At 37.9% G+C, this 27,910-nt stretch overlaps 4 protein-coding genes and 1 pseudogene across 4 annotated transcripts; 1 reads left to right on the top strand and 4 right to left on the bottom strand.

The window, feature by feature from the left end:
• Positions 1 to 1,678: 1,678 nt before the first annotated feature.
• Positions 1,679 to 2,747, bottom strand: LOC103952130 (elongation factor 1-beta 2). Its single transcript, XM_048586453.1, has 2 exons — positions 2,585 to 2,747; positions 1,679 to 2,485 (listed from the first exon to the last, which is right to left on the bottom strand). The coding sequence occupies exons 1-2, from the start codon at positions 2,668 to 2,670 to the stop codon at positions 1,900 to 1,902; spliced, it is 672 nt and encodes a 223-aa protein (XP_048442410.1). The 5' UTR covers positions 2,671 to 2,747; the 3' UTR covers positions 1,679 to 1,899.
• A 3,633-nt stretch (positions 2,748 to 6,380) lies between these two features.
• LOC103952131 (probable anion transporter 5) lies at positions 6,381 to 10,194 on the top strand. The gene is made up of 2 exons (XM_009363656.3): positions 6,381 to 6,636; positions 8,230 to 10,194. Exon 2 carries the CDS (start codon positions 8,471 to 8,473, stop codon positions 9,797 to 9,799), a length of 1,329 nt encoding a protein of 442 aa, XP_009361931.1. The 5' UTR covers positions 6,381 to 6,636; positions 8,230 to 8,470; the 3' UTR covers positions 9,800 to 10,194.
• A 916-nt stretch (positions 10,195 to 11,110) lies between these two features.
• On the bottom strand, positions 11,111 to 18,727 carry LOC108867585 (annotated as a pseudogene).
• A 62-nt stretch (positions 18,728 to 18,789) lies between these two features.
• Positions 18,790 to 19,633, bottom strand: LOC125478250 (putative disease resistance RPP13-like protein 1). The gene has a single exon (XM_048586283.1). It carries the CDS (start codon positions 19,255 to 19,257, stop codon positions 18,790 to 18,792), a length of 468 nt encoding a protein of 155 aa, XP_048442240.1. The 5' UTR covers positions 19,258 to 19,633.
• Positions 19,634 to 21,576: 1,943 nt separating this feature from the next.
• Positions 21,577 to 27,350, bottom strand: LOC103952132 (protein LONG AFTER FAR-RED 3). Its single transcript, XM_048586278.1, is given in 16 exon segments — positions 21,577 to 21,865; positions 21,868 to 21,926; positions 22,145 to 22,260; positions 22,386 to 22,517; positions 22,797 to 22,871; positions 22,986 to 23,084; positions 23,174 to 23,269; positions 23,569 to 23,676; positions 24,147 to 24,232; positions 24,562 to 24,756; positions 25,071 to 25,194; positions 25,273 to 25,379; positions 25,502 to 25,574; positions 26,359 to 26,466; positions 26,884 to 27,035; positions 27,118 to 27,350. Coding segments are annotated over 16 exon segments (1,716 nt in total). The 5' UTR covers positions 27,191 to 27,350; the 3' UTR covers positions 21,577 to 21,752.
• Positions 27,351 to 27,910: the final 560 nt, after the last annotated feature.

The raw sequence follows: 27,910 nt of genomic DNA on the forward strand, positions 1-27,910 counted from the left end.
TAATGAAATTGTCTTCAAATTATACCCTTACATGGGACGACAATGTGCACTAATCTCTTTAAACCCTTAAACACAACTTCGTCATCTTTCCTTGCACACATTTGGGAAGGTTCGGTAGTACGCATCCGAACAGAAGTTCTGAAACTGTTTTTGGAAGATGTTCGGTATCTCCCTAACCGAACCATAACAGCTATGGTTTTAATTCGAAATTTTTCAATCTTTTCATCCCAAAAAAGCATGGATTTAAGGGCGTGTTTACGTATCCGTAATCGGAATGAGAATGTAGAATTAAATTCCGATTACGGAATACTTCGGTATTTACTAAACATGAAAGAATCAAAAAAGCAGTGAGGCCCATACAAATTTTGGAATTCAATTCCTTATATTGGTGGAATTGGATTCCCTAGATATAAGTGGTAATACAATTCCTGATTGTTTGGGCAATCAGAATGACACTTTTGTTCTTTTTATGCCCTCAATTACTTTTTTTATTTCCAAGACTATCCTTTATAAACCCATTAAAGTATATAAAATATTTGATTTGGGACACGAACATTTTAGTAATCATACTAGTTTATATTCCTATTTTGTTGAATTAGTAAACAACTTTATGAAATTCTATTCCGATTCCAGAACATTTAAGTAAACAACTTCAACAGGAATCCGATTCCAACTTCTCCTCATTCCAACTCCTCCTCAATTCAATTCCTCCTATTTTCATTACCATTACGTAAACGCGCCATGAATACTTTATTTCATGAATACTTTTGCATTACGAATGATTGTTGTTTCTGTTCGAAGCACTTCAACTGAAATACAACGTGCATTAATCATTAGTTTACAAGCGTCGTTCGTTTCATTTCTTCAACATCCCTCTTTCACACATAGATCATGTTGAGGACTCAACTTCTCGTACAGGACTTGGATTCAAACTGAAGTAAAAAAAAACATTACACACAATTGGACAATTCACAAAAGAAAACAGTACTTCTAAGATGCAAATGTTCGATAAATGATAAACTCGCTACGACAGAAAATGCAAGTTCATTGCATTCTGACACCATAACAACAACACCAACAAAGCCTTTTCCCACTAAGTACGGTCGGCTTTTCCCACTAAGTAGGATCGGCTATATGAATCCTAGAATGCTATTGCGCTCGGTTCTGTGTCACATCTTCCGTTAGATTCAAATACTCTACATCATCCTAATATTACATGAACGAAAACTAAAGTACGGCAGCAGCACGATGTTAAGAAAAAGCACGTGAGAGAGAGAGGATAGAAAGAATGATACTTAGTTTTGAGTCTTTTGACTACGCAGAGAAGAGATATCCGTTGCTAACCAACTTACATGATGACCGAATATTGCATAGGAACTAAAAACATAATCCACAAAACCTAGTTAATCTTTACTTATGACCCAATTTAACAAACACCAAAGAGTAACAGCAAGTACTTCCACCACTAACAATCATGACTTGCAAAGCGATTGAAGATACATTTTCCGCAACGATCAAACTTGATGCATATATCATCCCATAACTTTCCAAGGCAATTCACAAATACGATTTAATTAGACCACGGATTCTCTCATCCCAACTTCCTCTTGATTGGATAAACAATTCAATTGAAAAGTAAAAACAACTAGAGCAATTATTCGCCGAAGAAAAAAAAATCTAGATAGCAATTAAGCATCATGTTATAATCACCACATTAACTGTATAACTTAAGGATTACAAAACTCAAAATAGCACAAGCCAACAACTAGAAGCACAAATTAAAACCATATATCATCATGTAAAGATCAAAAGTAGATTGACTCGCGAAAATTGCTACCACAAATCCAAATCGAACAAGTAAATATGATAACGAAGAGCAGTGCAACGCAGGTAGTAGGATTAAATTTTGTTGAAGGCAACAATGTCACAGCTCTGGATGTACTCATTGCGGGGCTCAACAGTAAGCTGCTCTTCGATGAGGTCATCGACGGAAACAAGGTCATCGACAATGGTGAGCATGATCTGCAACTTCTTGATCCCGTAACCAACAGAAACCAATTTCGATGCGCCCCAGAAGAGACCCTCCATCTCGACACTCCGAACAGCCTCCTCGAGCTTCTTCATGTCAGTCTCATCGTCCCAAGGCTTGACATCCAAAAGAACAGAGGATTTTCCACTCTCCTTCTTCTTGGTAGACGCCTTTTTGGCTGCCGCCAACTCCGCCTCGGCCTTCTTGTCCTCCTCAGTCTCGTCGCCAAAGAGGTCCAAATCGTCATCGTCATCGCCTCCAGCGGCGGCAGCGGGAGCGGGTGCAGCAGCCTCAGCCTTGCCGCTGCTGACTCTCACTCCGGCAGCCTTGCCGGGGAAGGTGGAAGCGAGTTGGGACGAAACGGCGTTGTACCACTTGCTGACATTGGCAAAAGAACCGGCGGGCTTCTCCAACACGGCGGCGTAGACCTTGATATCATCCAAAGTCAGCTTGTCTCTGAGATTGGGATGAGCAGTGAATTATTAACCAAAAATAAAGTGCAATCCATTGAAATATACAGAAAAATAAAGAAGAAGAAGAATAAGAAATTGTTACCCAGAGATGTAAGATTTGCTGGCGAGGAACTCATCGAGGGCTTTGAGACCGGCATCGGTGTAGAGATCTGAGAAGGTGATGGCCATGGCGATTTGAGAGAGAGAGAGTTAAGAGAGGCGGCCGAGGAGTGAGAGTAGTAGGGCGAGAGAGAGATTTGTTAGGCTGCATCACAGCTGCCTATTTATATTATATTTGGGCTGGGAAAAACCCTAGCTGAGTTAGGAGTATCTGTTGGATAATATTCCTTTTTCTTTTGTATCTCTACATCCAACCCATGGCCCGCTCCTTTTTCCCGAGCATCTCTAATCGGATCATACTTTTCTTTTTCTTTTCAAAAGAGTTAATCGTAGGTATAGTCGTTGAACTTTAAGTTAATTGTAATTTTGATCCCTTAATTAAAATTTTATTAAATATAATCCTTTAACTTAATAAAATATAGAGCATAAGTCCTCTGTTCTAAACACTGTCAAATTCTCCGTTTGAGGTGCTTACATGGTTGACATATAGGGTCCACAAGTACAGTAACAAACGATAGCATTTGAAAACCCTTAGACTAAAAAAAAAATATTTGAATTTAAACTTTCATTATTTCAATTTAAAATTTTATTTTTAAATTGAAATAGAAATAAAAAATATCTTAATTTCGAAATTTACTTGGATTTTAGTTGAGTAATGTATTCTATGAATAATAAATATGCATGAAGAATACTCTTTCAATTCTTAAAAACATAGTTATATGTACAACAGCAAGACTGGTCCAATTACCACCAATTGATTCCATCTCTCTCAATTTTGTTTTGCCCAGCTCCTCCAAAACCCTTTGAAAATAAACCCCATTAGTTTGCCCCACCGCATATGTTTCTCAAAACCCAGAACAAACCCAAATTGGCGGTGAATGGAGCAGGGGCGGCCCTGAGGGGGTGCAAAGTGTGCGACCGCACATGGCCCCCCAAATTCTAAAAACCTTTATGTATATAAATAAAAAGCGTGAACATTATCACAATGCTTTCTTGGCAAAGTTGTCAACCGACGGTACTATCATTTACCTGTTAACAGGTTCGACTACACACTTGCTCATGTTTACTAATTTTGATTTTTTTTTTCCAGCTATACTAGGTTTTCTTTCCTATTGGGCATTGTCCGGGTAACCATTTTGGACCTTTTTTTTTACGCTAGACTATTTGTTTCTTTTTTTTTAATATTTGTATTTTAATTTCTTTCATTGTTTGTTAAAAAAAAACATTTCTTTCATTATATAACATAACTTTTGCGAATAATCTGTAATTAGTAATATCATAATAAATTAAATTCTTAAAATTTTTAAAATATAATCTTTAAAAGCCCCTTCCTTATATGACATCATTTAATAGAATACATGTAATAATAAGAATCGTTTATTCTTTAATTTGATCACTATTTAAAATTATCAAATTAAAAGTTTTATCCATTTGAAGACTTTAGTCATCTATATATCAAAAGAAAATTATACTACAACTTTGCTCATACCTACAATTAGAGACACGAATCTCGAATTTTCAACTAATCTAACGGCAACCAACCGAGAGGGGAAGGGGGGGGGGTGGGGGTGGTGAGAATAATCCTTGCTTTAGGGCGTGAGTAAAAATGCAATAAAAATAACATTTCATTGTAAGATGCTATCAATATCATAACTAGTGATTTATTTAACACAAAAAAATTCATGAGATGAACTCTAGATGCTAATAAAGAGCATTAATGGTTATGATTATGGTATTTGTACGGCGATATGATAACTACATAGCCATCACTCCATACTTTTTGTATTTAAAAATTAAGGAGTTTCGAACAAAAAAAAACATAGGATTTCAGACAGGTGCATTCCACCACATTATGCTTCATGTTGTTTTTTTTATTTATATCAATTTAATCCATAATAAAAAAAAATACAAAATATAAAAGAAAATGTAGCAATCAAAATTTTAAACCATATAAGACCCATGTTGAAGTCTCGCACAGAACCTCCAAAATCTCAAGACCAGCCCTGAAATGGAGTAGCAGTATCCGTAATCCCGAGGTCCCCATCTACCCGAATAATGAAGATCGAAGGTGGTTTAGTGGGGGTAGGTCTGCAGTGTGTGATGGCAATCATGTTTTATTTCTGTGGAGATATGGAGATGAAAGATGGGAGGGGGCAATCATGTTTTATTTTTATTTTTTGTTTCTTTTGTAGAATATTTATAATAAAAATCTAACTTATATACCTAATTTGTTATTCCTTTCGGCCCCCATTTAACATAATGTGGGTCTCATTGTGCTGCCACACAAGCACATTTACAGTGAACATAACGGAAGGATCACTGCTCTATAGTTTGACAAGTTGAAGGACTATATCTAATTAGTGCAGGGGCATGCCTATAATACTTTTCCAAATATGGGGGGGATACATGGATTCCAGAGGATGTTTTTGAAATGAAGCCACAGTGGTACCTTCTCTGGCCAAAGAATATAATGGTTCTTCTGTTTGTAGTTGGAAATAATACTCAGTATAAGTGAGTGATCCGTCGTCGTTTTGTAGTAGCATAGACGCCTTTGGGCAACACAGTGGTTTCTCCACAGGAACTGTAATCTTGCTTTTCTTGGTTTGCAGTATACCTTAATTCCATGCAATTATGCAAATGCAGTTTGGTTCAAATATACTTAGATGTAGTTTCAAGAAAAATTCTTGGAATTAACTGATGATGTGGTGCGACTTTGGCCGGCTAAACTTATTCCATTTGGTTCCTCATGCTATAAGTTAACAGAGACCTTAAAAAGCAAACAAATGGATGTATGTAATTGGTAGAAAAAATCAATGTTTGAGATTGAAATTGATACGAAAAAAACTTCGGATATTAAAAAATTGCAAATTGGAATACTTCATGCCAATGAAAAAAGTAAAATGAATCGGTTTGAAAATAACTGAATTGCTAGTTGTAGAATATTACTCTCATCAACCCATGCCACTTGTCGCGTTTATGTTGCATCAGATCCCTAAGCTTCCACAACCACAAGCTACAATCAATTCAAGAAAGCCAATGGCAATGCAAATGTGATGCAACATAAACTACTATAAAATTACTATTTTAACTCTATAATTAAAATTAAATAAAAAATTACGGGCAATTCAATGATTACATGAATACGAATTTTACTGTTTTTTACGTGAACCTCAACAATAAAAGCCCTTTTTTTTTTTTTTTTTTTTAAATCGAATTTAAATTAAAAAAATTGGCAACTGAAGTGATTGGGCTGGGGATTTGGTGGGTATTTGGGGGCGATGAGAAGTGGGGATGAACGAATGGGGAAGGGAGCGTAGGGTGGAGGGGGTGTATAGGGGAGGGGAGGGAAAGGTGGGGGAGGTGGCTTGGGCTTCCATGTTGTTTTTCTTTGAAGTTTACAGTTAAAATTATTTTTAAATTCAGACATCCGTTGGAACCATGGCGCCACCGGTGGCGGTTCGGTGGCTCGCGACTGTTTGGTACAATGTGAACGTGGAAAGATGCAGAAGAGAGAGAAGCAATGGTCATTGTGCACCTGCTCTCCTTTTCTTTTCTCATTTTTCATTTTTTTATTGTCATCCCTACTCATGAGTTAAAATTTTCTCCGACACATATTTTTTAAGTATCGACGTACATTGTCTATAAGTTCTATAAAAAACAACAGATATTGGGATTAATATTCGACATATTGGTTGATATTTCTACAAATTTTATATCGATTTCACTAGTATCAATATTTTAAATCTTAATAATACTTCATGGTTTTATAACCATTAGATGCAAATTTTTGTTTTTCAAACAAATATTTAACGGTAATAATACAACTATGAAGAATAATCCAAATTATAAAAAAATTACGCCATCACACATAATCTTCATACCCAAAAACAAAACCAAAGAATAAAAAAATACTCATAAGAGTCCAAATTTCCAATTTATCTGCCCAGCAGCGACAGTGCAGTGCTTCCGCCGCTCCACGGATCCAGGCGCCGCGTTTCCACCCTCCTCTCCTCTCCTTTCCTGTGCTCTCTAACTGTAAGTCCTCCTCCTCCTCCTCCTTCTTCTACTTCTTCAGATTTCAATACTCCACCGAACCGCTGACCTCACCACCCCCTACTTCTCTTCTTCTCGCCATCTAATTTCAATTTTATTTTTTTGAATCTTAATTTTGGGATTTAAGAATTAGGGATTCAGTTAATTTTCTAAATTAATCGGATTAATGGATTCAATTATTGTCTTATTTCTGTGCTGTGGCTTTGTGATTATCATCAAGTGGACCTTTTGTTTTCAATTGATCTTTGTATGATTTATTATTTTGAATGGACATTGTGTTGTTGTACTTGATTGTATAGCTGAAGATGTAGAAATACACAGAGAGGTTTTGAATCTGGGTTGGGGCACTGTGAAATGCTTGGAAAATGCTGGATTTCTTCTGGATTTATGCGTTTCAGTTGACCTGGTTTCGTTTTAACCTGCACAGCTCGGTTCAATCTAATGGATCCTATTAGCCCCTTATCTCTTCCCCTTATTAAAACCCGCTCGTCATAGAATTTTTGTTCTTTTTAGTGGCCAATGGGTTTTCTCACCAGTAGAAAATGTAGACCCAAATGGGAGAACGAAAGAACCCGGAAGAAAATTCTTTGGATTTTCAATTTAGAGCTTTTTGGGAGTTTTTAGGCCAAACTAGGATTTGTCTTCAACTTCAGATTCGGGAAAGTTTCGCTTTGGAATATGATCTGTCCTTCCAAATTCTTTTTTGTCAACGTCCTTCTGATCTTCTTCGGGTTCTTAAGATTCTGCATATCTGTTTTTTATTTTTTTGTTTTTGTTTTTTAGGGGTTTGAGGATTTTGATTTTGGAACCTAAAGTTGGTTTTCTTGACATTTTTCTTGTTTTTTTTCATTGATTAAGCACATTAAGTTTGTGTAGATATCTGACTCTGTATTTTTTCACTCTTAACAATTTTTTAGATATGTTTTAGAATCTGCAACTAAATTGTATTGGGTCCAGAGTTGCTTCAACTGTGAGGCAGTTTAGCCTTCAGTTTCCACGTTTGATTACCCTATCTCTTATTTAAGGAAATTCACGTTTTTATAGTAGAACTTGCTTGTAGATAAGAAAACAAAGAGTCTTAACCAAATAAATAAAAAAACAAAGAGTCCAATCACTAATTAAACATAGCATTACAATATGTTAGAGTTGGGAATTAACATAGAATAAATGGCGGCAATACATAAGTAAACCAAAGCACTAAAGTATATGTATTGCCCATTTTGCTGGGGTTTGTTTCCTTGGCTGTAAACAAATACATTTCTCAGTGCAAAGGCTGTTGATTCATTGATGTTTTCTTTTTATACAAAAATCGGTCACTGAATAATAAAAGAATCCCTTGGGTGTGAATCCGTGCATATATTATGGAACTAGTAGAAGTGGCAGTTTCTATAAATTTGGAAAATGCCATAAAAAATGAAGTTGAAATTTCGACTAACAAGTAGTCGATCGCCTAGCTTCACTTTCTTGGAACATGGAAGCCCTTGTACAGTAAACGCTTTTGGTTTTTTATGTATGCTATGTTGTTTGTTTCTGAGCTGCTGCTTTCTTCTTATAACCCACTTTTTCCTCCTGCAGATTACATCAACATATCTAAGCATTGATTTGTGATACTATTGAAGTTGCTGCTTTCCTCTTCTGAACCACTTTTATAAGAAATGTGAGCTGTTAAAAGTCCAGCTCACTTAAAGATAGCAGCAGACATAATAGCTACAGTTGATAACATTGACAAAGTTGACTCTTTTAATGAAAATATGAAAAGCTTCTGAAGGCAATTTTGGCAATGTAAAGTACTTGTTAATGTCACAAAAGGTGAGGTATGGGGACGATGAAATTTCCAAAGCGTTATTTAGTCGTCATATTGACCTTCATCTGCACATCTGTTTGCTATATAGAACGTGTTGGGTTTTCAATTGCATACACTTTTGCTGCTGATGCTGTTGGGGTGAATCAAGCAAGTAAAGGCACAATTCTTTCTACATTCTATTATGGATATGCTTGTTCACAAGTGCCTGGAGGCTGGGCAGCCCAGAAAATTGGAGGAAGGAAGGTCCTTCTCCTTTCCTTTGTATTATGGTCAGCGACTTGTGCATTGGTTCCTTTGGACCCCAATCGAGTCTTTGTCATGGTGGTTGCTCGGTTGCTTGTTGGTGTTGCACAAGGTTTTATATTCCCCTCAATTCACACAGTTTTAGCACAGTGGGTTCCACCGCATGAAAGATCCAGATCGGTTTCTCTTACAACTTCTGGTATGTACCTAGGTGCAGCTGCAGGAATGCTTTTTCTTCCAAGCCTTGTAAAGTATAGAGGTCCGCAGGCTGTCTTTCTTGTCGAGGCAGCACTAGGTGCCATGTGGTCTTTGCTTTGGTTCAAGTATGCCAGTGACCCACCTCGCTCAGAACATCCAAAAGCCACAGCTGCTGGTTTTGGGGAATCAGCGTTGCCAATCAACGGAAGTGAAAAGCTGAAACTAGAGAATGGAGGAAGTTCCATCAGAAGTGCGAAAATCCCATGGAAGAAAATTTTACTCAGTTTGCCAGTTTGGGCAATCGTGGTTAATAATTTCACATTCCACTACGCCTTATATGTGTTAATGAACTGGCTGCCGACATACTTTGAATTGGGGCTCCAGCTTAGCCTTCAGGAAATGGGTTCTTCTAAGATGTTGCCGTATCTCAACATGTTTGTTTTCTCAAATATAGGTGGGGTGGTTGCTGATCACTTGGTCACAAAGAGAATCTTGTCTGTGACCAGAACGCGGAAGCTCTTGAACACCATAGGGTTCATAGTTGCTTCTCTTGCACTGATGGCAATTCCCATTTTCAGAACATCTGGTGGAGCTGTCCTCTGCTCTTCTGTGGCTCTGGGTTTCTTGGCGCTTGGGAGAGCTGGTTTCGCAGTGAATCACATGGATATTGCCCCGAGATATGCAGGCATTGTGATGGGAGTTTCTAACACTGCTGGTACGTTAGCTGGCATTATTGGAGTTGATCTGACCGGCAAACTTCTTGAAGCCGCTAGAAGTGTTGATTCGAGTCTTTCAAGTCCAGAGAGCTGGAGATTGGTGTTCTTCATCCCGGGTTTGCTCTGCATTTTTAGTTCTTTAGTATTTTTGCTGTTCTCAACTGGGGAGAGAATTTTTGACTGACGAGGTAGGGTTTTTTCCATGCAAACCTCCTGCTCGTAGCTCATCGATAGATGTACACGCGGATTCTAGATATATAATTGTTCGTAGTTCAGTGATCATTCCTGACAAGGTACTGTAGCATATGATTGTTGCCTTGGGACAGCGTATGAACTTAAGAAAAAAGATCGGTAGCAAAGCGATAGCTGATCATATGTGGAGATAGATTACAATGAGTTCAACTGTTAAGCTCACTGATTGCTTCCACCATATAATTTATTTCGTGTGTATGAAGGTTAGGTGAAATTAATAAGCCCATATACAATATGAAGTGGTCAGTCTACTCTAGGGTAGAGTGCATGTCTTCAAATTATTACATTCTCTCTGTTTTTTCAATGTATTTGCTGAATTTGATTTCATCTCCATACCACCACGACGTTTCATTCGGTCAATGGAAATGTTGCTTCTTTGTGGAATGTCCATGTTTCATTTTGGTGCTACTATTGGCACTTCAAATATGTCATCATGCACATTTTTTATAAATTTGAAGTGCAGGATGACTTTTTGAAGTGCTGGGTGGCGTTTTAATTCCAAAATTAATTAGCAATAAGGTGAGAGGCTCATCGTCATAAGTTCAAGTATATTATGTTCTCCAACTAAAGTGAAATGTTCTTTTGCATCTTATACCTAGACGCCCACCGTTAGGTACGTGAAATATAGTCTTTAGTTGCATCTTAATGAAATCTACGCAGCATTCAATGCTGCGTGTGTTTTAGTTGTTAGATTTGATTTTCACAACTGTTAGATCTTTCATATTAATCTCACATTCATTTTTGGTATTACTTAGTGCTACGTACCGTTGAAGATCAGTGGTATCAGAAATTGCTAAGGAAGCTACTATGTATGTTTATTGGTTTGAATAAATTTTGAGGATGATCGTATTCGCGGAATCAAAATTCAATGTACAACCACACCACAATACAAACAATATTTGACCCGAATCATAAACCAAAAATAAAGATATATAGTGCTCTAAAATTTGTAAGGTTTGGCAAAATCCTACCTATATATCTGTACCATCTCTCACAATTTCCCAACAACTCACTCTTTCCCAAGACCAAGAGACTTTTTTCATCCTCTTAAGAATGGAACCAACTTAAATATTTTGGTGCTTCAAGAAGCAACCGATGGTGTCACTCTAGTGCAAAATCTGAATATCGGACTTAACACAGTCAAAAAGTGCTTAGTTGTTAGAAAACACTTTTAGAATAAAAGCAGTTTTAAAAAAACACTTATGAACAAAAAAAACGACTCCTACAAAAGCAATCTCAAACGAACACAAAAAGACCAAACCCAAGGGCACTTAGCAATAGTTTGAAAGTTAAACTGGGAGCATATATCAACAGATGAAGATACATGAAAATTTCATAAGCTGTTAAGAATTAACTATGACAAAGCTCATCCCAATATATCAGGACCACTCTTCTCAATTCTTTCTGCTCGGAGGCAGCTGTGCCAGTTTCTCAAGACGGCCGCCCCTTCAGATTCGTAGAGAGCGAAATCTAAACTGGGAAACAGCTTTCCCATGTAGGAATGCATACAGAAACCTGGGCAGCCGACTCGTATAGTTGTATGTATACATATTTTCTCGCACATGTATACCCCTTCCTATGTATTTACGAAAAAGAACAGGAATTTAATGTCTTCTGGGCTAAAAAAGTTTAATTCACCTCAGGACCTGAGCTCCATGTTCTCTCGATTGCATTCAGGAGCTTGGGAAACCTGCCCCTTTTTGCCATTGCTATCAGGAGTCTGGGAAACCTGCGCATTTTCGCTATTGCTTTCCAAAGAAGTTTGGGAAAGCTGCAAGTTTTTGGAATGCCTACGCTCCCTCTTGGCCTGTTTTTCCCTGCAAGCCAAGCAAACAGTTGATGCATCAACAACCAGTTCATAAAAAATGGGATTGGCAGGGAGGGGAACTGTCGATATCAGAACATTATTATTAACAATGTAAAACAAGTATGTCTGCGTACTTTAGAGCCGGAGAAGAGCAGTATTTGTCTATTGGCTCTTTAGCACTGCAGATGGACCGTTGTTCACCAAATGGAGTTCCATCCCAGGTTCCCAAATCTGTAAAATACTCGGAAAAAAATTATTACATAGAAATAACTCAAAAACTGGAAATCAACTCATTGTGTTTAGAACAGTTGAAACTAACCTTGAAGCAATATATCTTCACCAAAATCACCTTTCAGTTTCCAAAAGCAATGTCCATCAGCATCGACAAGATAAGGCTGTATTCTAACAGCCTCACATATTCCATCGCCTATAAAATAAGTCAAAACAATTTTGGCACAAGCATGTTTAACCAAATTTTCATGAAGAACCAAAACATGGAAAGCATTTCAACCAAATGGAAAAACATCTCAAGTGTTAAGTATTAAAAATGGTTTTAACATCAATTACAGAAAGCGAAAAAGGTAATTGAAAGGGTAAAGATGTTAGAAATGGGAACTTACTTTCCGGTATCATGGCCATAGCATCGACCACCTCCGTCGGAGCTTGAGCAGCCTTACGTCAGAGTAATGAAACAATGGAGTCCAACTCTGAAATTGGGACAGCACTGCCATTATCTGCAGTGGTTTTCTTAGCCTTGGAAGATCTCTCTCCTGCACATATATGATCGATTTAGTTAAAAACAGAACTCCATGTTGGCTCCGAAAGATGCTTGCCTCAAAGATTTCCTTCTTGTCATATGACCTTATTCTTTGCTAGAGCAAACCTTTTACGTTGGACAACTCTTTTATTTTGCTCCTCAATCCATCCCCTCAGCGTCCTGGACAAGGGACTGAAAAGAACTCATCACTCGTAACAGAGCAAGCAGACAACTACAAAGTTATAATCTGCCTACTATGTATCTTCTACTTACTTTGCATTAAGAGCCCCATCACAGAGGAAATTCAAAAGCCTAAGATTTTGGGAGAAGCTTAAGGCATCATATCCATCCCCACCTCCACTAAAACACTCAGAAGGCAACTCCTTCATAACGGGGTCAACCACAGAGACCCTGGATGCGGAGATCAGGTTCTCCAAATCTTGGAACCATGAGCAGTTGGTGCTTGCTTGCTATAGAGATCTAAGAGAAAATAAAGTTGGCGTAAACCATATGAATTATTTTCACCATTACAGCTTACTAAAGTACTTTATGCATAACTATAATACACTAGGCAGATTTCTTACTCCTGTATGAAGAAGAGCATATATCTATGAAATCGAACAATGGAGTACTGTCCAGGCCATCCACTTGGTCCACTTCCTCGACGAGATAGTTCTCGAAGAACGGATTCAGCCTGGGACTTTTCAATTTAAAAACACTAGAGTTAAAAGAAACAAGAAAAGAAAAAGAGATTTCAAGTGAATTGGAAGTTCAGGAATCAGTAAAGTGGTGCACAAAATCAATTAAAACAAAATTAGAGAAACATTTAATCAAATATATAATAGAACAAAAGTAAGAATTACCTCACTAAATGTTTCACAGAACTTCAAAAACTGGAGAGCATTTTCCATATCCTCAGCAGCTAATGGTGCCCTGAGGTAGGGGAAGCTCAAGATCTATCTCTCTGCTCTCAACGTGGCATTCCTTGACCCTGTGACACCCTCTTACAGCCTTGCCCTTGGCATCATTCTCATTCACAGCAGCACCACCATCTCTGCTGCATTACAAGTTTCCATCAACTCGTCCTGCTTTGCTACATCCGAGTACTTCACATCTTCTGATCAAGCACGTTCTCCTTCTCTCATTTGCTACGTGAACCAACACACATTGCCTGCAAAAACTCAAGACCATAAGCCCTCTTAAACAGAACTAAAACCAACCAACAACAATATCAATATGAATTCACAAAGAAAAATCTATAATCAACAGCACCACCATCTCTGCTGCCAAAATCAACCTCTTTAGTCTCAATCCTCGACTTTAAGATGCTTTCTGACTTCCTTGGCATCGACATTCTTATTTCTCATAGCAGCAGCACCATCTCTGCTGCCATTACAAATTTCCATCAACTCTTCCTGCTTTGTTTTCTTAGTTTCCTGCTCATCAGATTATGGAGATGCATCAAGTTCATATCATTGCTTCCATCAAGTGATTTCTTCTTCCCTCGTTTTCTTGGTGAACCAACACTGGTTCACACTGGTTTCCTAAAAAAAATGGAGGGCATCTTAAATGTCACTAAAACCTTGTTTGAAGCCATACGTTTTTGTGGCGAACCATCCTTGCTTTCAACATCCATCTCCCTTGTTTCTTCGGCTCATAACATCCCCAATGGCAGAGAAAAATGCTGTAATCTCTCAGTTCCTTTGGATCACTTCCAGAGAATAAGATGCTCATAGGCTGTGACAATAGGCACAATTTCAGATAAAAATAAAAGTGCAGGATCTTTTTTCTTTAAGGAGAGTATGAGGACATTGCAACAAAAATCCATGGAAGGTTTGTGGACAATTAATGTAGTGAAAGAAGACAGAGCTTTACCTTCAGATCAATGTGTTCTCCCACTTCATTTCCACATTAAGTTGTGAAAATCCTGTTTCTTCTCATATCCGTTTTGATAGGACGCCAACACAAGTGCTTTCCTTTTTCATACCCCAGCTCAACATATCTGAATGCTCCTAAATTCAATTATGGTGAAATTATAAACGATTGATTGATCTTTAGTAACCAAGCAAATGGATCTTAAAATGAAACCTAATTCGTTCAGCTTCTTAAATAATTCCAACCAATAAATAGATTGAGTTAGCATCAACATATACATGAGCTATTCACTTTATTAGGCACACGGTTAACAAGTGGACATTTTCTTTATATTAATGAATATAATCAACATCTCTCTGCCTATCTCCGTCTCTCTTTATCACACTTAGAAAGGGAAAAAAGTATGTTTATGAACTTTTCAGAAACAATTTTGAAGAAACAAAAGTGAAATGGATCTCAATTTTTGTTATCTGCAGTGTTCATCATATGAAATATCGTTCCTGTGAAATGTGTAGTGTAGCAACTACCCACCTGCTCTAGTAACGTAATGTACTGACTTCCAACAAGCGCAAGCATGCAGGCAGTGCTCCAAAGAAACCTGGCCTTCATTTTTGTTTTGTGGTCATCGTCACCCGTTCTCACTGCAACAGCTCTGTATGTACAAAAAGAACATATCTGCACCCACTCGAAGATGGCAGCAACATGAAGAGAAGATGAGAAGGCATATGCTGGTTGTATTGAAAATAAAGCAGTATATGAGTAAAACATCATTCCAGGGGTTACCTATCCAATTGAAGGAGAATCATATTCATGCCACACTGCAGGAGAACCATTCATGGACAATTAATTGATGGACGTTAAAATCATTGGCCTTAGATAATCCAATCTTTACAATTCCAAGTTTTCTATCTGCATTAGCAAAGCCGACCAACACGGCAGTGACATAATTTTGCCCTGAAAGCATAGTTGAATATCACTCTTAACATTTGACTAATACATAAGCCTAAACGATTAAAGATAGATTCTACAGATAGATGTAACATATTTACAAAAGCCTTTGGAATAATGCCTTCACATTTTACTTGAGATGAAACTATTACAGAATCTGAATCTTGGCTATGGAATGAAAATGGTGCCATGTACGTACCTCACTTTGACTTGAGATCTCAAATGATGACACTGTTGTTCAGTCCTGTCCCGTCGTCTATCTCGATGCAAGGAATGTGAGCTATCTTGCTCCACTCTTGTCCCGTCTTCTGCTGACACCTCTTCGTCAGAGAAGGGCAATCCCGGATGCTCAGGAAAGAGAGCAATGCCGGAAGACCCTCTTTTGGCAGGAATTCGAGACTATCACACCAGCTCAAGTGGAGCTCTTGAAGACAAGTGAGGTGTTGAAGTCCCTCCAAAGATTTCAGACTTTTCATCCCACTGATATGGAGTTCGGGAAGAGTGGTAGGGAGCAGCTGTTCCTTGAGCAACGTCTCCAACACATCCTCGCTTCTCCAGATCTTAAATGTTCGAAGGGAGACAAGTCGTTGCAAACCCCAGTACTCCACTGAAGGCTTCAGTTTCTCACAACCACCGATTTGAATTGATTGTAGGTTGGGAGGCAAACCCCCTTCTGCAAATGACTCAACATTTGGAAGTTCGTCTATATGCAAAAATCGAAGGGCTGTGAGGGTCTGTATTCGGTCGGGCAATAACTTCAAATTCTCGCATCCATCGACTATAAAAAGAGTCAGTTTGGGAGTGGGCAATACCCCGTGGGGAAAAGAGACCAGATTTGGACAACTATAGATATGGAGATGGTTGAGATGCGTGAGATTTTCATCTTCAGCTCCTTCACCAATGGAAAGGGATTCTAGATTTTTAATTCCCCTGATAAAAAGAGTTGAAAGTTTGGGGAAAACGCCCAGCGGGAAGGACCTCAGTGAATCACAGCTATGGTATAATGTCAAATCTCGAAGGGATGTCAATTTGGCCATCATCTCATGAGATAGGAATTCTAATCTCCTGCAATTGTGTATTCTAACACGTGTCAACGAAGTGGGTAGACCATTTCTCGGGAACGACAAGAGTGATGCGCAGTTATACAGAGTCAAAACTTGAAGACAATTGCTCAAGTGCGGCCGCAAGCACTCTCTGCGACTAAAAAATTGAATCTTAAGTTTGGCAAGCGAGGAAAGCGACTCCGTCTCCAGTAACGACGAGAGACCAGGGCATCCAACTATCTTCACTTCTTCAAGAGATTGTCGCAAGGACTCCGTGTTAACGATGAGAGACCACGGTATCCATCTCGTTCTGGTAGCCCTTTCATGTAGAACCCCGCAGTCGGACACATAAAGTTTTCTCAAGCAAGGAAGATGATCGGGCAAGTTTCCCCTCAGCTTCGGACAATTCTCTAAAGTCAGCTCCTCGAGACGAGGAAAGTCTAGAGATTGACCTCTGCCTGGACAAGGTAGCCATTCCTCCCACTCCGGCATCTCTTTCAACTCTAGCTTCTTGAGAGATTGAAATGGCTGAATTAAAGAAGCTCCATTACCCCTGTAGAACTCAACACCAATACTCGTGACAGATTTCATCCCTTCTATATAGAGCTCTTTGAGAGCGGGTAACCGCCCAACTGGTGGCAACCACAAACAAGTACTACAATCAGTGAGACACATGACTTGTATGTTGGAGAAGGAAGAGTCTCCCAACCAATCCGGAAAGCTGGTTCCACCATAAAATCTGATGGTCAGCTTCACCAGATTTATAGAAGGTTGTAGGCTTTCAAGTACGTGTCTCTCTTTTATGGAATCATCTACTTCCTCACGACCCCCATGCCAACTCTACTTCGTTGAGATCTCTCTTATCCTTCAAATTGGCCCCCAAGGCATCCATAGGATTGACAACATTTTGCAGATTCCAGATAGATAGTTTTCCTCGAAGGTGCGACAATTGCCCCAGTTCTCCAATGCCACCTGACCCAGTAGAATTCCCCAACACAAAAGCAGTCAATGTTCTCAAACTTTTTAGTCTACCCATTTGCACCGGCATCTCTTTTACACAAGTTTCACCAATATCAAGATGACGCAAATTTATCAATTTTCTCATGTCTGCAGGCAATTCAACAAGTGAGGAACAACCGAACAACAATAGAGTTTGCAAATTGTAGAGAGTACACACCGTATCTGGTAACCTTTCAATTGCAGTGTAAGAGAAATCAATGTAGCGCAAGTGCAAGTGTTTACCAATGCTATCAGGTATTTGAGTGATATTTTTATATCCTGGCAGTGACAACACCCTTAAACATTTTAGTACTGGTAACAAGTCCTCTAGAACCTTAACGCTTACATAGTTCTTATGATCCCACTTATTGTATGGTCTTAAAGACATGGGAAATAGGGTGCGCAAACACTTAATTTCGTCCAATGGCTTAAACTTTGCAGCAGTATCAAATCTTCCTCTCATATATGACAAATGCCGAACTCGTTTAGGATCATGTGGCTCTCCCTCATCCAACCTAAAACAAAATTTTCCAGACACGGACATTGCCAAGTCGTTAATGAGATCATGCATTGTGAAACTTGATTTCTCAGTTAAAGATCTTTGAAGTAGTGATCGTGACAATAGTTCATCAAAGTATGTCTTGCTGACCTCTTCCAATCCTTCACCACTCTTAGCTTCTGGAATTAAACCCAGTGCCATCCAAAGTTGAATTATATTTTCCTTTTCAAATTCACAGTCCTTTGGGAAAATTGAGAAATAAGCAAAGCATTGTTTCAAATAAGTAGGGAGATAATGGTAACTCAATCTTAATGATGGAAGAACACCCTCATCATGCAGTTTCTCCCAAAGTTTGTTGTTCAATATGTGACTCCATTCCTCGTAATCCACATTACAACCTAAGAGACCCCCAAGCGCTTTTGCAGCTAAAGGAAGACCATTGCACTTGCGTGCAATTTGCTTACCAATTTCTTCCAAGTCTGATGCGCACCAGGATTTTCATTTCTAAATGCATGTTTTGCGAGTAACAACCAACAATCTTCATCCGACAAATGTTTCAAGTAGTGAATAGGCACGGTGCGCACCAGGGATGCAACACTTTCGTTTCTCGTTGTTACAATGACCTTACTTCCCCTCGCCCCATAAGTAAAAGGAACCCGTACAAGACCCCAATCACTCTTCTTGTCATTCCAAAGGTCGTCCAACACAAATAGGAACTTTTTCCCCCTCACTTGTTCCCTTAGTTCAACTTGAAGCAAGCTATCTGGAAGACTGCAAGGTTTTGAGCTAATTGATTCAATTAGGGTTTTAGTTACCCTCATAGCATCAAAATCTTCGGAAACACATGCCCAAGCGGTAACATCAAAATGCTCTTTTATTGTGTCGTCGTTGTAAAGGACCTGAGCAAGGGTTGTCTTACCAACCCCGCCCATTCCCACTATGGGGATTACTGATACGTGGCTGCTACTCGCATAATCAGATAGCAACGTTGTTTTCAACTTGTCTTTATCTCCATCCCTACCAAGAATGTTGTGGGAGCTCTTCGAGAAATTTTCCCCTTAACACCTCCTATAAGACCAAGGAGCTTAATTTGTTTTGCGAGGTGTTCTAACCTTTTGAATAACTCTTGTATCCTACCATTCATGCCTTGATAAAACGGATTAAGAGAGGTAGATAGGAAGTTCCACACCTGGGTTTTCTTAGTTTGATATTCAGCTTCCACCTTGGAGCGCAAAGCTTCAGCATCGATCTCATCAAGTAGATCCTCCGCATCAAAGACAGCATGTTTGAGCTCGTCGAGCCAGCTTCCCACATCAGGGTTGACAATCTGCTTCTCCTCTGCATCATTGAGCACTGCATGAAGGGTCAACAACGTCAGCTTCAGCTTCTCCACGAGCGAAAGATCAAGCTTTTTCCCCCGAAACAGATCCAAGAACTCGCCGGAACCAATCTTATCGCACATCTTCCTGGATGGAAGCAGAGAGAAAAGCCTCTCCAATCAAAGCTCCTGCCATTTTCTTCTTTTTTTTCTGGAAACTAGTAATCTGAGAGAAGAGTTTTGTGACGGAAACTGAAGCTTAAACTCTTATGAACTTCACTTTTGTGAGCGGGACGACTAGATATTGTCTTGGTCAATAACTCAGTGGACCAAACACGTTAAGGTAGTGGGTTAATAATTGTGGACCAAACACGTCAATAATTGTTTTGTGAGTGGAAAAGTAGAGGGTAAAAAATTGTGTCGGTGGGATGAGGAAACGTTTTCTCTTTCTACTTTGGATAAAGTAATTGTACCGCCGGTGCAATGGACGATTGTCCTGTTTTCAAGCAATACAGTATACGACTAATTGATATTTGTCACGTGGTATCATCGATTTATAAGTTATAAGGGAATTTCTCTCGTTCTGAAGTGAGTGCATTATATTGTTTAACTAAAAATTGAAATCCAAATAGTTACTAAGCGATCCTAAGTTTCTCTCCTTACCAACTAATTAGGATCTAACATAAAATCTATTATTACTGAACCACAAATAAAAACATTTTGTTACTCACTCAAAATAGAAATAGCATGTTATATACATGAATTTACATTCACAAAAGAGTACATGTTAAAGTATTACAAGCAGATAATAGATGCCTTACAAACTTCGTTGTCGTATATTTTGTCAGTTTGTCCTATTTTAGTCCCAAGATTAAGAAAATGAGTCTATTTTTTATCTATTTCTCTTTATTCTATTCTACTGCTGTCACCAATAACGTACATGAAGCACTATCATGGCTTAGAGTTGTTACCAAGAATATTTCTAACATATGACGTACTGCTCCAACCATCCTCCATCAAAATTAGGTTAAGGCGTATTATCAATTTTTCCACAACATCTTCCAACAACAAAAATAACTCTCTACTCAATATGCAACCTCTACTTAGCCTCTTTAACGAAAATATTCTCAAGTTAATATCTTGTCGACGCAATATTGATTGTCGCACATCACCTGGATGGAAGCAGAGAGAAAAGCCTCTCCAATCAAAGCTCCTGCCATTTTTTTCTTAACTTTCTGGAAACTAGTAATCTTAGAGAAGAGTTTTGTGATGGAAACTGAAGCTTAAACTCTTATGAACTTCACTTTTGTGAGCTGGACGACTAGATATTGTCTTGGTCAATAATTCAGTGGACCACACACGCTCAATCATTATGAGAAAATTGATGGTCGTGCTTTGTTTTGTGAGTGGAAAAGTAGAGGCTAAATTATTGTGTCGGTGGGAGGAGGAAACAATTTTTCTTTCTACTTTGGATAAAAGTGAATCGTACCGCCGGTGCAATAGACAATTGTCCTGTTTTCAAAGAATACAGTATACGTCTAATTGATATTTGTCACGTGATGTTACCGATTTATAAGTCATAAGAGAATATTTCTCATTTGGGAGTGAATGCATGATACCGTTTAACTAAAAACTGAAATCCAAATAGTTACTAATCGGCCCTAAGTTTCTCTCCTAACCGACTGGTGAGGATACATAAAATCTATTATTACAAAACCACAAATAAAGTAACATTTTGTTACTCAATCAAAATAGAAATAGCATGTTATATACATGAATTTACATCTACAAAAGAGTACATGTTAACGTATTACAAGCAGATAATAGATGCCTTACGAACTCCGTTGTCGTACATTTTGCCGATTTGTCATATTTTAGTCCCAAAATTAAGAAAATAGGTTATTTTTATCTATTTCTTTTTATTTTATTCTACTGTTGTCACCAATAATGTACATGAAGCATTACCATGGCTCATAGCTGTTGCCAAGAATATTTCTAACATATGACGGATTGCTCCGACCATCCTCCATCAAAATTAGGTTAAGGCGTATCATCAGTTTTTCCACAACATCTTCCAACAACAAAAATAACTCTCCACTCAATATGCAACCTCTACTTGGCCTCTTCGACGAAAATATTCTCAAGTTAATATCTTATCGACACAATATTGATTAAAGTATTGACACAATATTAAAGGCATTTTCGTTAAAGATGACTAATAGAAATTGCATTTTGAGAGCAGAGATAATTGGTGTATTTGTGAAAAGTCTAGTAAGCCCAATTTTCCTTTAATGAATTCAGGATGGCAATAGAATCACCTTTTTCCGCAATAGAGATGTGGTAGATGTGGGTTAGGCCAATTGGCCAAGTAATGTGTCTGCCTTTTTACAATCCAGTTCGCATCCCTCTCACCATAGACTACAGTAGTTTAAAACATCACATGTCGAAAATGGGAGTGGAGAGTGTTGAACTTGGTATCTTTCAATATATTAGAAAGATAAATGTCACTAAATTAATGACTACTTGGTAAACAAATGCATATCTTTAATCGCACCATACTTTATACAAAGTATACAAACACCTGTTGTCCTTCACAAACTATATCTTCTGCACACTTACGACCTAAAATGTTGGCGCTTTTAAGGATAGGCCTGTACGCCACCAACATATGTTGCTTCAACTGATGCAGATTCTTCAGCTACGACATCATCCCACGAATCCGTGGACAGTATGACAAAGTCTGCCAGTTTTCCGGCGATAGAGATCCCAAATCACTGTCAAGAAAGCATGCACGAGCTGCTGAAAGAGTGTACCTGTCATGATTGTTAATGTATCAGGTGGAACTATAATACAGCGGCAAGTATGAGAGATGGTACAAAACAACGTTGATCAGTTGGATGACACATTCTTAGTGACTCTGGTCTGGGACACCGATCAAGAAGAAACACGAATAACCTAAATAGCAGTCTTAAGGAAATTTGTGTCAACAAATAATGAAATCTAAAGGATCAAATGATTCAGTGTCGCATACCCCTTCAATGCCTCATTCAGAGAAAGTCTTTCAGTGGGAATCCATGCAGTATCCCAACCAGGGGGAATCCTTTTCATTGCTGTCTTAATACCACCTAAAGGATTAATATCCGAGACCTGCAAGAACAGCAACAATCTAAAACTACACAAAGTTTCACACACTAAACATAAAGTGCATCAGAGAGCCTCCCGTATAATTACGTACATGTGAAAAATATATCTGCAAGAGTCATTACACTTACCGGAAAATCAGAACCAAGTGCCAATTGTCCATTGCCAGCCAAGAGTGACTTGAATAAGTAGGATCCCTTGTGAGCCCTGTCTATCCCAAGTTTCTTTGTCGCAGATTCAGCGTCATCTAATAGGTGCTCTGGCTGTGGAGAATTGAAGTTTGAGTTTTAGAATGAAACTTATTCACAGCAACAACGGAGTAACGATAATCACTCAAAGGTTTGAAAACTATTAAGACCAAAGGGGCAAAAAATAGCAATAAAATGAAAGAAGAAAATGGAACTCATCCACTCAAGACCTTTTTTCAAAAAACTATTTTATTAAGTAGATTACTCTTTAAACCAGAAAGTGATGCAAATGTCAATGTGAAATTACAGTAACATGTGATCCCACAGCATACAAAGATAATAGTGTGATCAAACCTGTACTGAAGCAACAATCCCGAGTTCACCAAATCGGGCTGGTGTCTCAGGTGCTAGATGTTGGGCATGCTCAATCTGAAAGCAATTTTTTCTCCAGTCATGCAAGACATAATAAAATTTTGAAAAGGAAAAAGTTTGCGAAGCATATGCTACATTTGAACAATCAACGTTCAGAGAAAATATTTTTACCCTGAATCTTCGATCCCTTACTCCATTTGTTGAAAACACTGACTCATACATGTTAAGGATCAAATCATTTGCTTTATCACCTATAGCATGAATAGCAACCTGAACACAACTTAAAACAAATTTTAGAAGTACGATTTCATTTACATCTTGTAGAGAGTTGAGACATTTCGAAAGAGATGAGACCACACCTGAAGGCCAACTTTATCTGAAGCCAAGGTCAGGTTGAAGAGACTTTCATTGTCCGTCACTTGTAAGCCATAATTATGAGGCTCATCAGCATATGGCTACAGAATTTAAAACAAAACTATCAAGAAGATAATATATTGAATGTGGAAATAAAAAAAGTTGCTTGATATGATGATGCAAGGGTCTGAGGTGAATTAGATAAGCTCACTACAACGAATTCCTATCTTCCTAACAACATTTCCCCTGCCTTAACAGCAATAGCATGAGAAAGAAGAATAAATATGAGACGAAGAAAATATATAAAAAGTAAATGGAAGTGGCCAAAGTCAACGGATTTCAAATTTATATGCTAAATTTACTAAAAGAAGTGCAGATGCAAAAGTACCGAGGTCTTCACCTCATAAAACAGTGCACTATTTGAACCCAGTGAGCCATCAGCAAAAGCTTTAACACCGCCCAAGTAAATCCATTGGTTCAGAGTACGTCCAACTTTGTTAACAAGGTGCTGAAAAGGAAAACAAAACTCTAAGATAGCCAATAAACGACACAAAAATTAAAACATTCAGTGAAGTTAATAACTAGGTTGGTTGGATATAAAAAACAAATATTCTAGAAAGTAAGTTGTCCAATGCAAAATTCCCCATAGTGACATCTCCTAGTGGTCAAACAAATGTCAAGAGACTTCATTTCAAGAAAAAGAATAAAAAGAGTAGACATTATTAACTCATATACATTTCGGATAAGAAACAATATGCAGAAACATAAATCTAACCAACAGTGCAATTGCAAAAAATGTTCAAAATAATTACACTATAAATTTGAAAAGGAGCATCGTTCTATAAGGAAAAGGCAGAATATTCATATGACAACATAAAGGAAAAACAGATGAACAATCATTCTTTAACCCCTGTCAGGTTGAGAATAAATTATTACGTAAGATTAGACCCCAAAGAAGTAACCGATAAGAAGTCATACATGTAACCGTGACCAAGTCTCCAAGGGAAAAAATAAGCAGACCCTGATCACCATCTTCCCTGAAGAATCAGCCCATTGGTAAACATCTGCAAAAAGTAACCAAATGAGAAAACAAGTAAACAAGCATCTGAAGCAGCATGACTAATTAAAATCTTAATATATATGGCCAAAAAAAAAAAAAAATAGCATGTTGATGTTCCATGGATGTAATAGAGTTGTAAACAGTCGTTTGACTGAACACTAATCATTTTTACAATATCACTTTAAGAACTGCATTAAACTTTTGTTGTCAGTATGTTAATGTTGATAGTGATTCCTTTACATGACCAAAAAGTCATGTGAACCGACTTACTAGAATAATAATGTTTCGACTCAAAGGACATCCAAATAAACCCTTAAGAAACTTAACAGAAACCTGAAAAATCTTCCCAGGATTGCTTTACTGATGCCCCAGGAAAGTATCTACCAAAATCAACAACTGTTGTTACACCCCTCATCAAGGCATGATTGCTGGCTCTAAGCATAGCTTCCCTCCGCTCCTCTACTGATACCTCTGGAATGGACGGAAGGAGAAGCTTCATTGCTGAATCAATCAGCAGTCCAGTAGGTTCTGCAGAACAATGAGCTGGAACATAAGTAACTTATCACTCTAGATGTTACTTATCTAAAGATCTAAGGATACTGAAAATAGATGAAAATGATTTGATTGTGTTAAAAATTTTGAACTTTTGTCGAATAAGTCAAGGATACTATTGGTACAGCAGTATCACAAGTGTCATGTCAACAAATACCCAACGCCCTAAACATTGAAAGAATTGTATGCCGTTTCCCTTGCCTATTGGTATATCCAAGGAATTGCAAAGATTCAGGATGACCCAACTGAAAGCATCTAAAACATAAAAAAAAAATGAAGTTAAATAATACCTCCGCCGGTTGTTTTCATAATAGTTCCACCAACTGGATCTTCTGATGAATTTGTAATGCCAGCCAACTTAAGTGCCACTGAATTAGCCAAGCCCATATGGCCATCCATCCTTGATAACCAAACCTGTCAACGAGGTATGCAAATGACATTAAAACTCCTACTGTGATATCAAAGCACCAAACTTTCATTTATAAGACTTACAGGATTGGAAGGTGTAGTATCGTCAATCCAAGAAGCCGCTGGCAATTCCCCTCCCCAAAAATCATTGTTCCATCCACCACCCAAAATCCAAGAACCTTGTTTTGCGTCTGATTTTTTCATTTTTTATTCTATCAACGATGAGGTTTTGCAAGATTCTAGGCAATTTGAAAAACATAATAATATTTTAAAAAGACAAAAAACAACACAGCATAAAAGGCAGGGAACTGACTTCTCACTGCTTCTTTGACCCTCTTCAGAAATTCCTCCTTTTGACTTATGCCTCGTAGTTCCACGCGCCCCATCTGTTGTCCATTGGCAACATTTCAAATGAAAATACAGAAACTTGAATAAGAAGGAAAATAGACAAATAAGAAATCATTTGGTTATTGTACAAAGTTTATATTACAAAAATTATGGGAAAAGCATAGTTGGAAAACACAGTTTGAAGACTCGTGAAGGATAGAAGTTGTTGAAAGAAAGTTCCAGACAATATAGTTTATAGATATGTTTAAACTTTCACATAAATGAACGCACACGCACGCTAACACAGTGGAATATCCAATAAATCAATTCACAAACCTGAGAGAAGTAAAAAGTTCCAATAACAAACACTACAACATGTTTTGAATGGAAGATGCATAATGAAAGGAATTCTAGCCTCCTGAACGCTCAGTTTTGCATATTTAGATTGCGTAAGTAGCAACTAAAAACACAAACAATATACGCATTGGACCCAAGCACACAAAACTTTACATTTCCCATTAGGAAGGGAAAATACAAGCGTAAGACAAGTAGAGTCACAAAATCACTTGTTTCTTTAGCTAGATGTACTTTTTTTAATTAATGTCCTTTTCTCTACTATTTATGGCGGATTACTTGTCCACTTTACTGTATAGTTTCTTATTTTAAGTTGTATGTGGATGTCACATCCACATCTTTGTACATAACTTTTGGTTGTAATAAAGCATGTTTCTTCTCAAAAACAAAAAACACAAAGGTTTCCTTACAGAGAGTATTTCTCAAGGAAAAAAGGAGCACATAACACTCAGACCAAACTCAATTTTAAATTTGACACTTCTGCCGTACCTGGAGTCCACCAAATATGAGATGGACGTGAGAATCAATAAATCCAGGGACGACAATCTTTCCCATAAGATCGAGCTCCTTAGTCCGATATCCAACCATATCCTGCATCTGAGAAGGTTATATTCAAAACTCACTGAACTTGGTACTTTTCTTTACCAACTAAGCTCATACAATGTAAAGAAAAGGTTATGGCATTTGCAATATAAGTAGATAATAAAAGGCCAGAAAAAATACAATACCTAAATGCTACTTAGACATACAAAAACGACCACATTGCCGTAGAGTAGTGGTCCCCTCCTGTACTAAATTTAGACCGGTGCTCAACAATGTGGTCGGTTTTATGTCTAAGTAGCATTGTTGTTATGAAATGGAACAAAAAGAATGAAGTGGTAAAAAATAACAACAATAATATCAATCAAGCTGTTCGCCCTATTGCACCAAAGTTCGAATCCTCTCACTATAAATTAGACTATTTTATATTATTTGTTTTGCAAAATTTGTAAAAAATTGTGAAACATGGTGAACCTGGACGGAGGAGTAGTTGCCAACACGAAGAACCCTTCCATTGCGAACAGCCATGGAATCGGCGAAAGGGAGAGACTCGTCGCTCGTGTATATCTTGGCATTTCTCACCACCAGGTCCGCCACCGGAGACCTCCACAAACTCCACCGCCACTCTGCAATAAAATTCAAGTATTAAAACTGAAAATTAAAGAAAAAAAATGGTGAAAATTGAAAGAGTGGGAGCAGGAGTGTTACGGTGGTCGGGATTGAGAACGAGAACGGCGACGACGAGAGCGACGGAAGCAGAGACGAGTACGAGGAATTTCATTTTCTGTTCTGAACTTGGCAGAGCTGGAGGAAGAGACAAAACTGAGTCTCTTCAGTCTTCACTTCAGAGTCTAGTCCAGTTCGGTTTAAAGAGGCAAAGTTGCCAACAAACGGCGGAAAAAAAAACACAAAAACGACATAGCCACAGCCACACTTGACGCCGAATTGGGGAAATGAGGAAACCAAGCAATTTTTACTTAGAGAGCTGTTTTGTTACCATAAAGAGTAACTAGCATTTTCTTACATATTTTGTGTGTATGAACATATTTTTTTAGAAAATAAGAAGAGAGGGAGAGAGAGAATGTGGGCGAGAGTGGGAGGTTTTTGTTTTTGGTTTATTTTTTTAATATTGGAGATATTTTAACATCACATGTAGATGAGGTTTCAATAAAAAACAATAAAATTTGAACCTGTGAAATTACATTATTGCCCATCAATTCTTTTTTTTTGTGATAGAAGACTAAATTGTCTTTTCACCCTCTTTTGGTTGACAAAGAAGATTTCATTAATTAATAGAGATTATTTATGTGCAACTTTATAAGTTTTGCATTGTTATGTCAATTATTATTCGCAAATATATATTTTTATTTTTTTATTTTATTTTATTCTTCACGCCGTATTATTGCTTTAGATTTCTGTAAAAAATTTCAATCACTCACGTTGCGCCACCAATGGCAAAGCAGGAATTTTATGTGTGTAAGGCCTCTCACATACATTATAC

Source organism: the organism of the source record quoted next, unplaced genomic scaffold (genome assembly GCF_019419815.1).
Source record: "Pyrus x bretschneideri cultivar Hongxiangsu unplaced genomic scaffold, Pyrus_bretschneideri_v1 Contig24, whole genome shotgun sequence".
Lineage (NCBI taxonomy): Eukaryota > Viridiplantae > Streptophyta > Magnoliopsida > Rosales > Rosaceae > Pyrus > Pyrus x bretschneideri.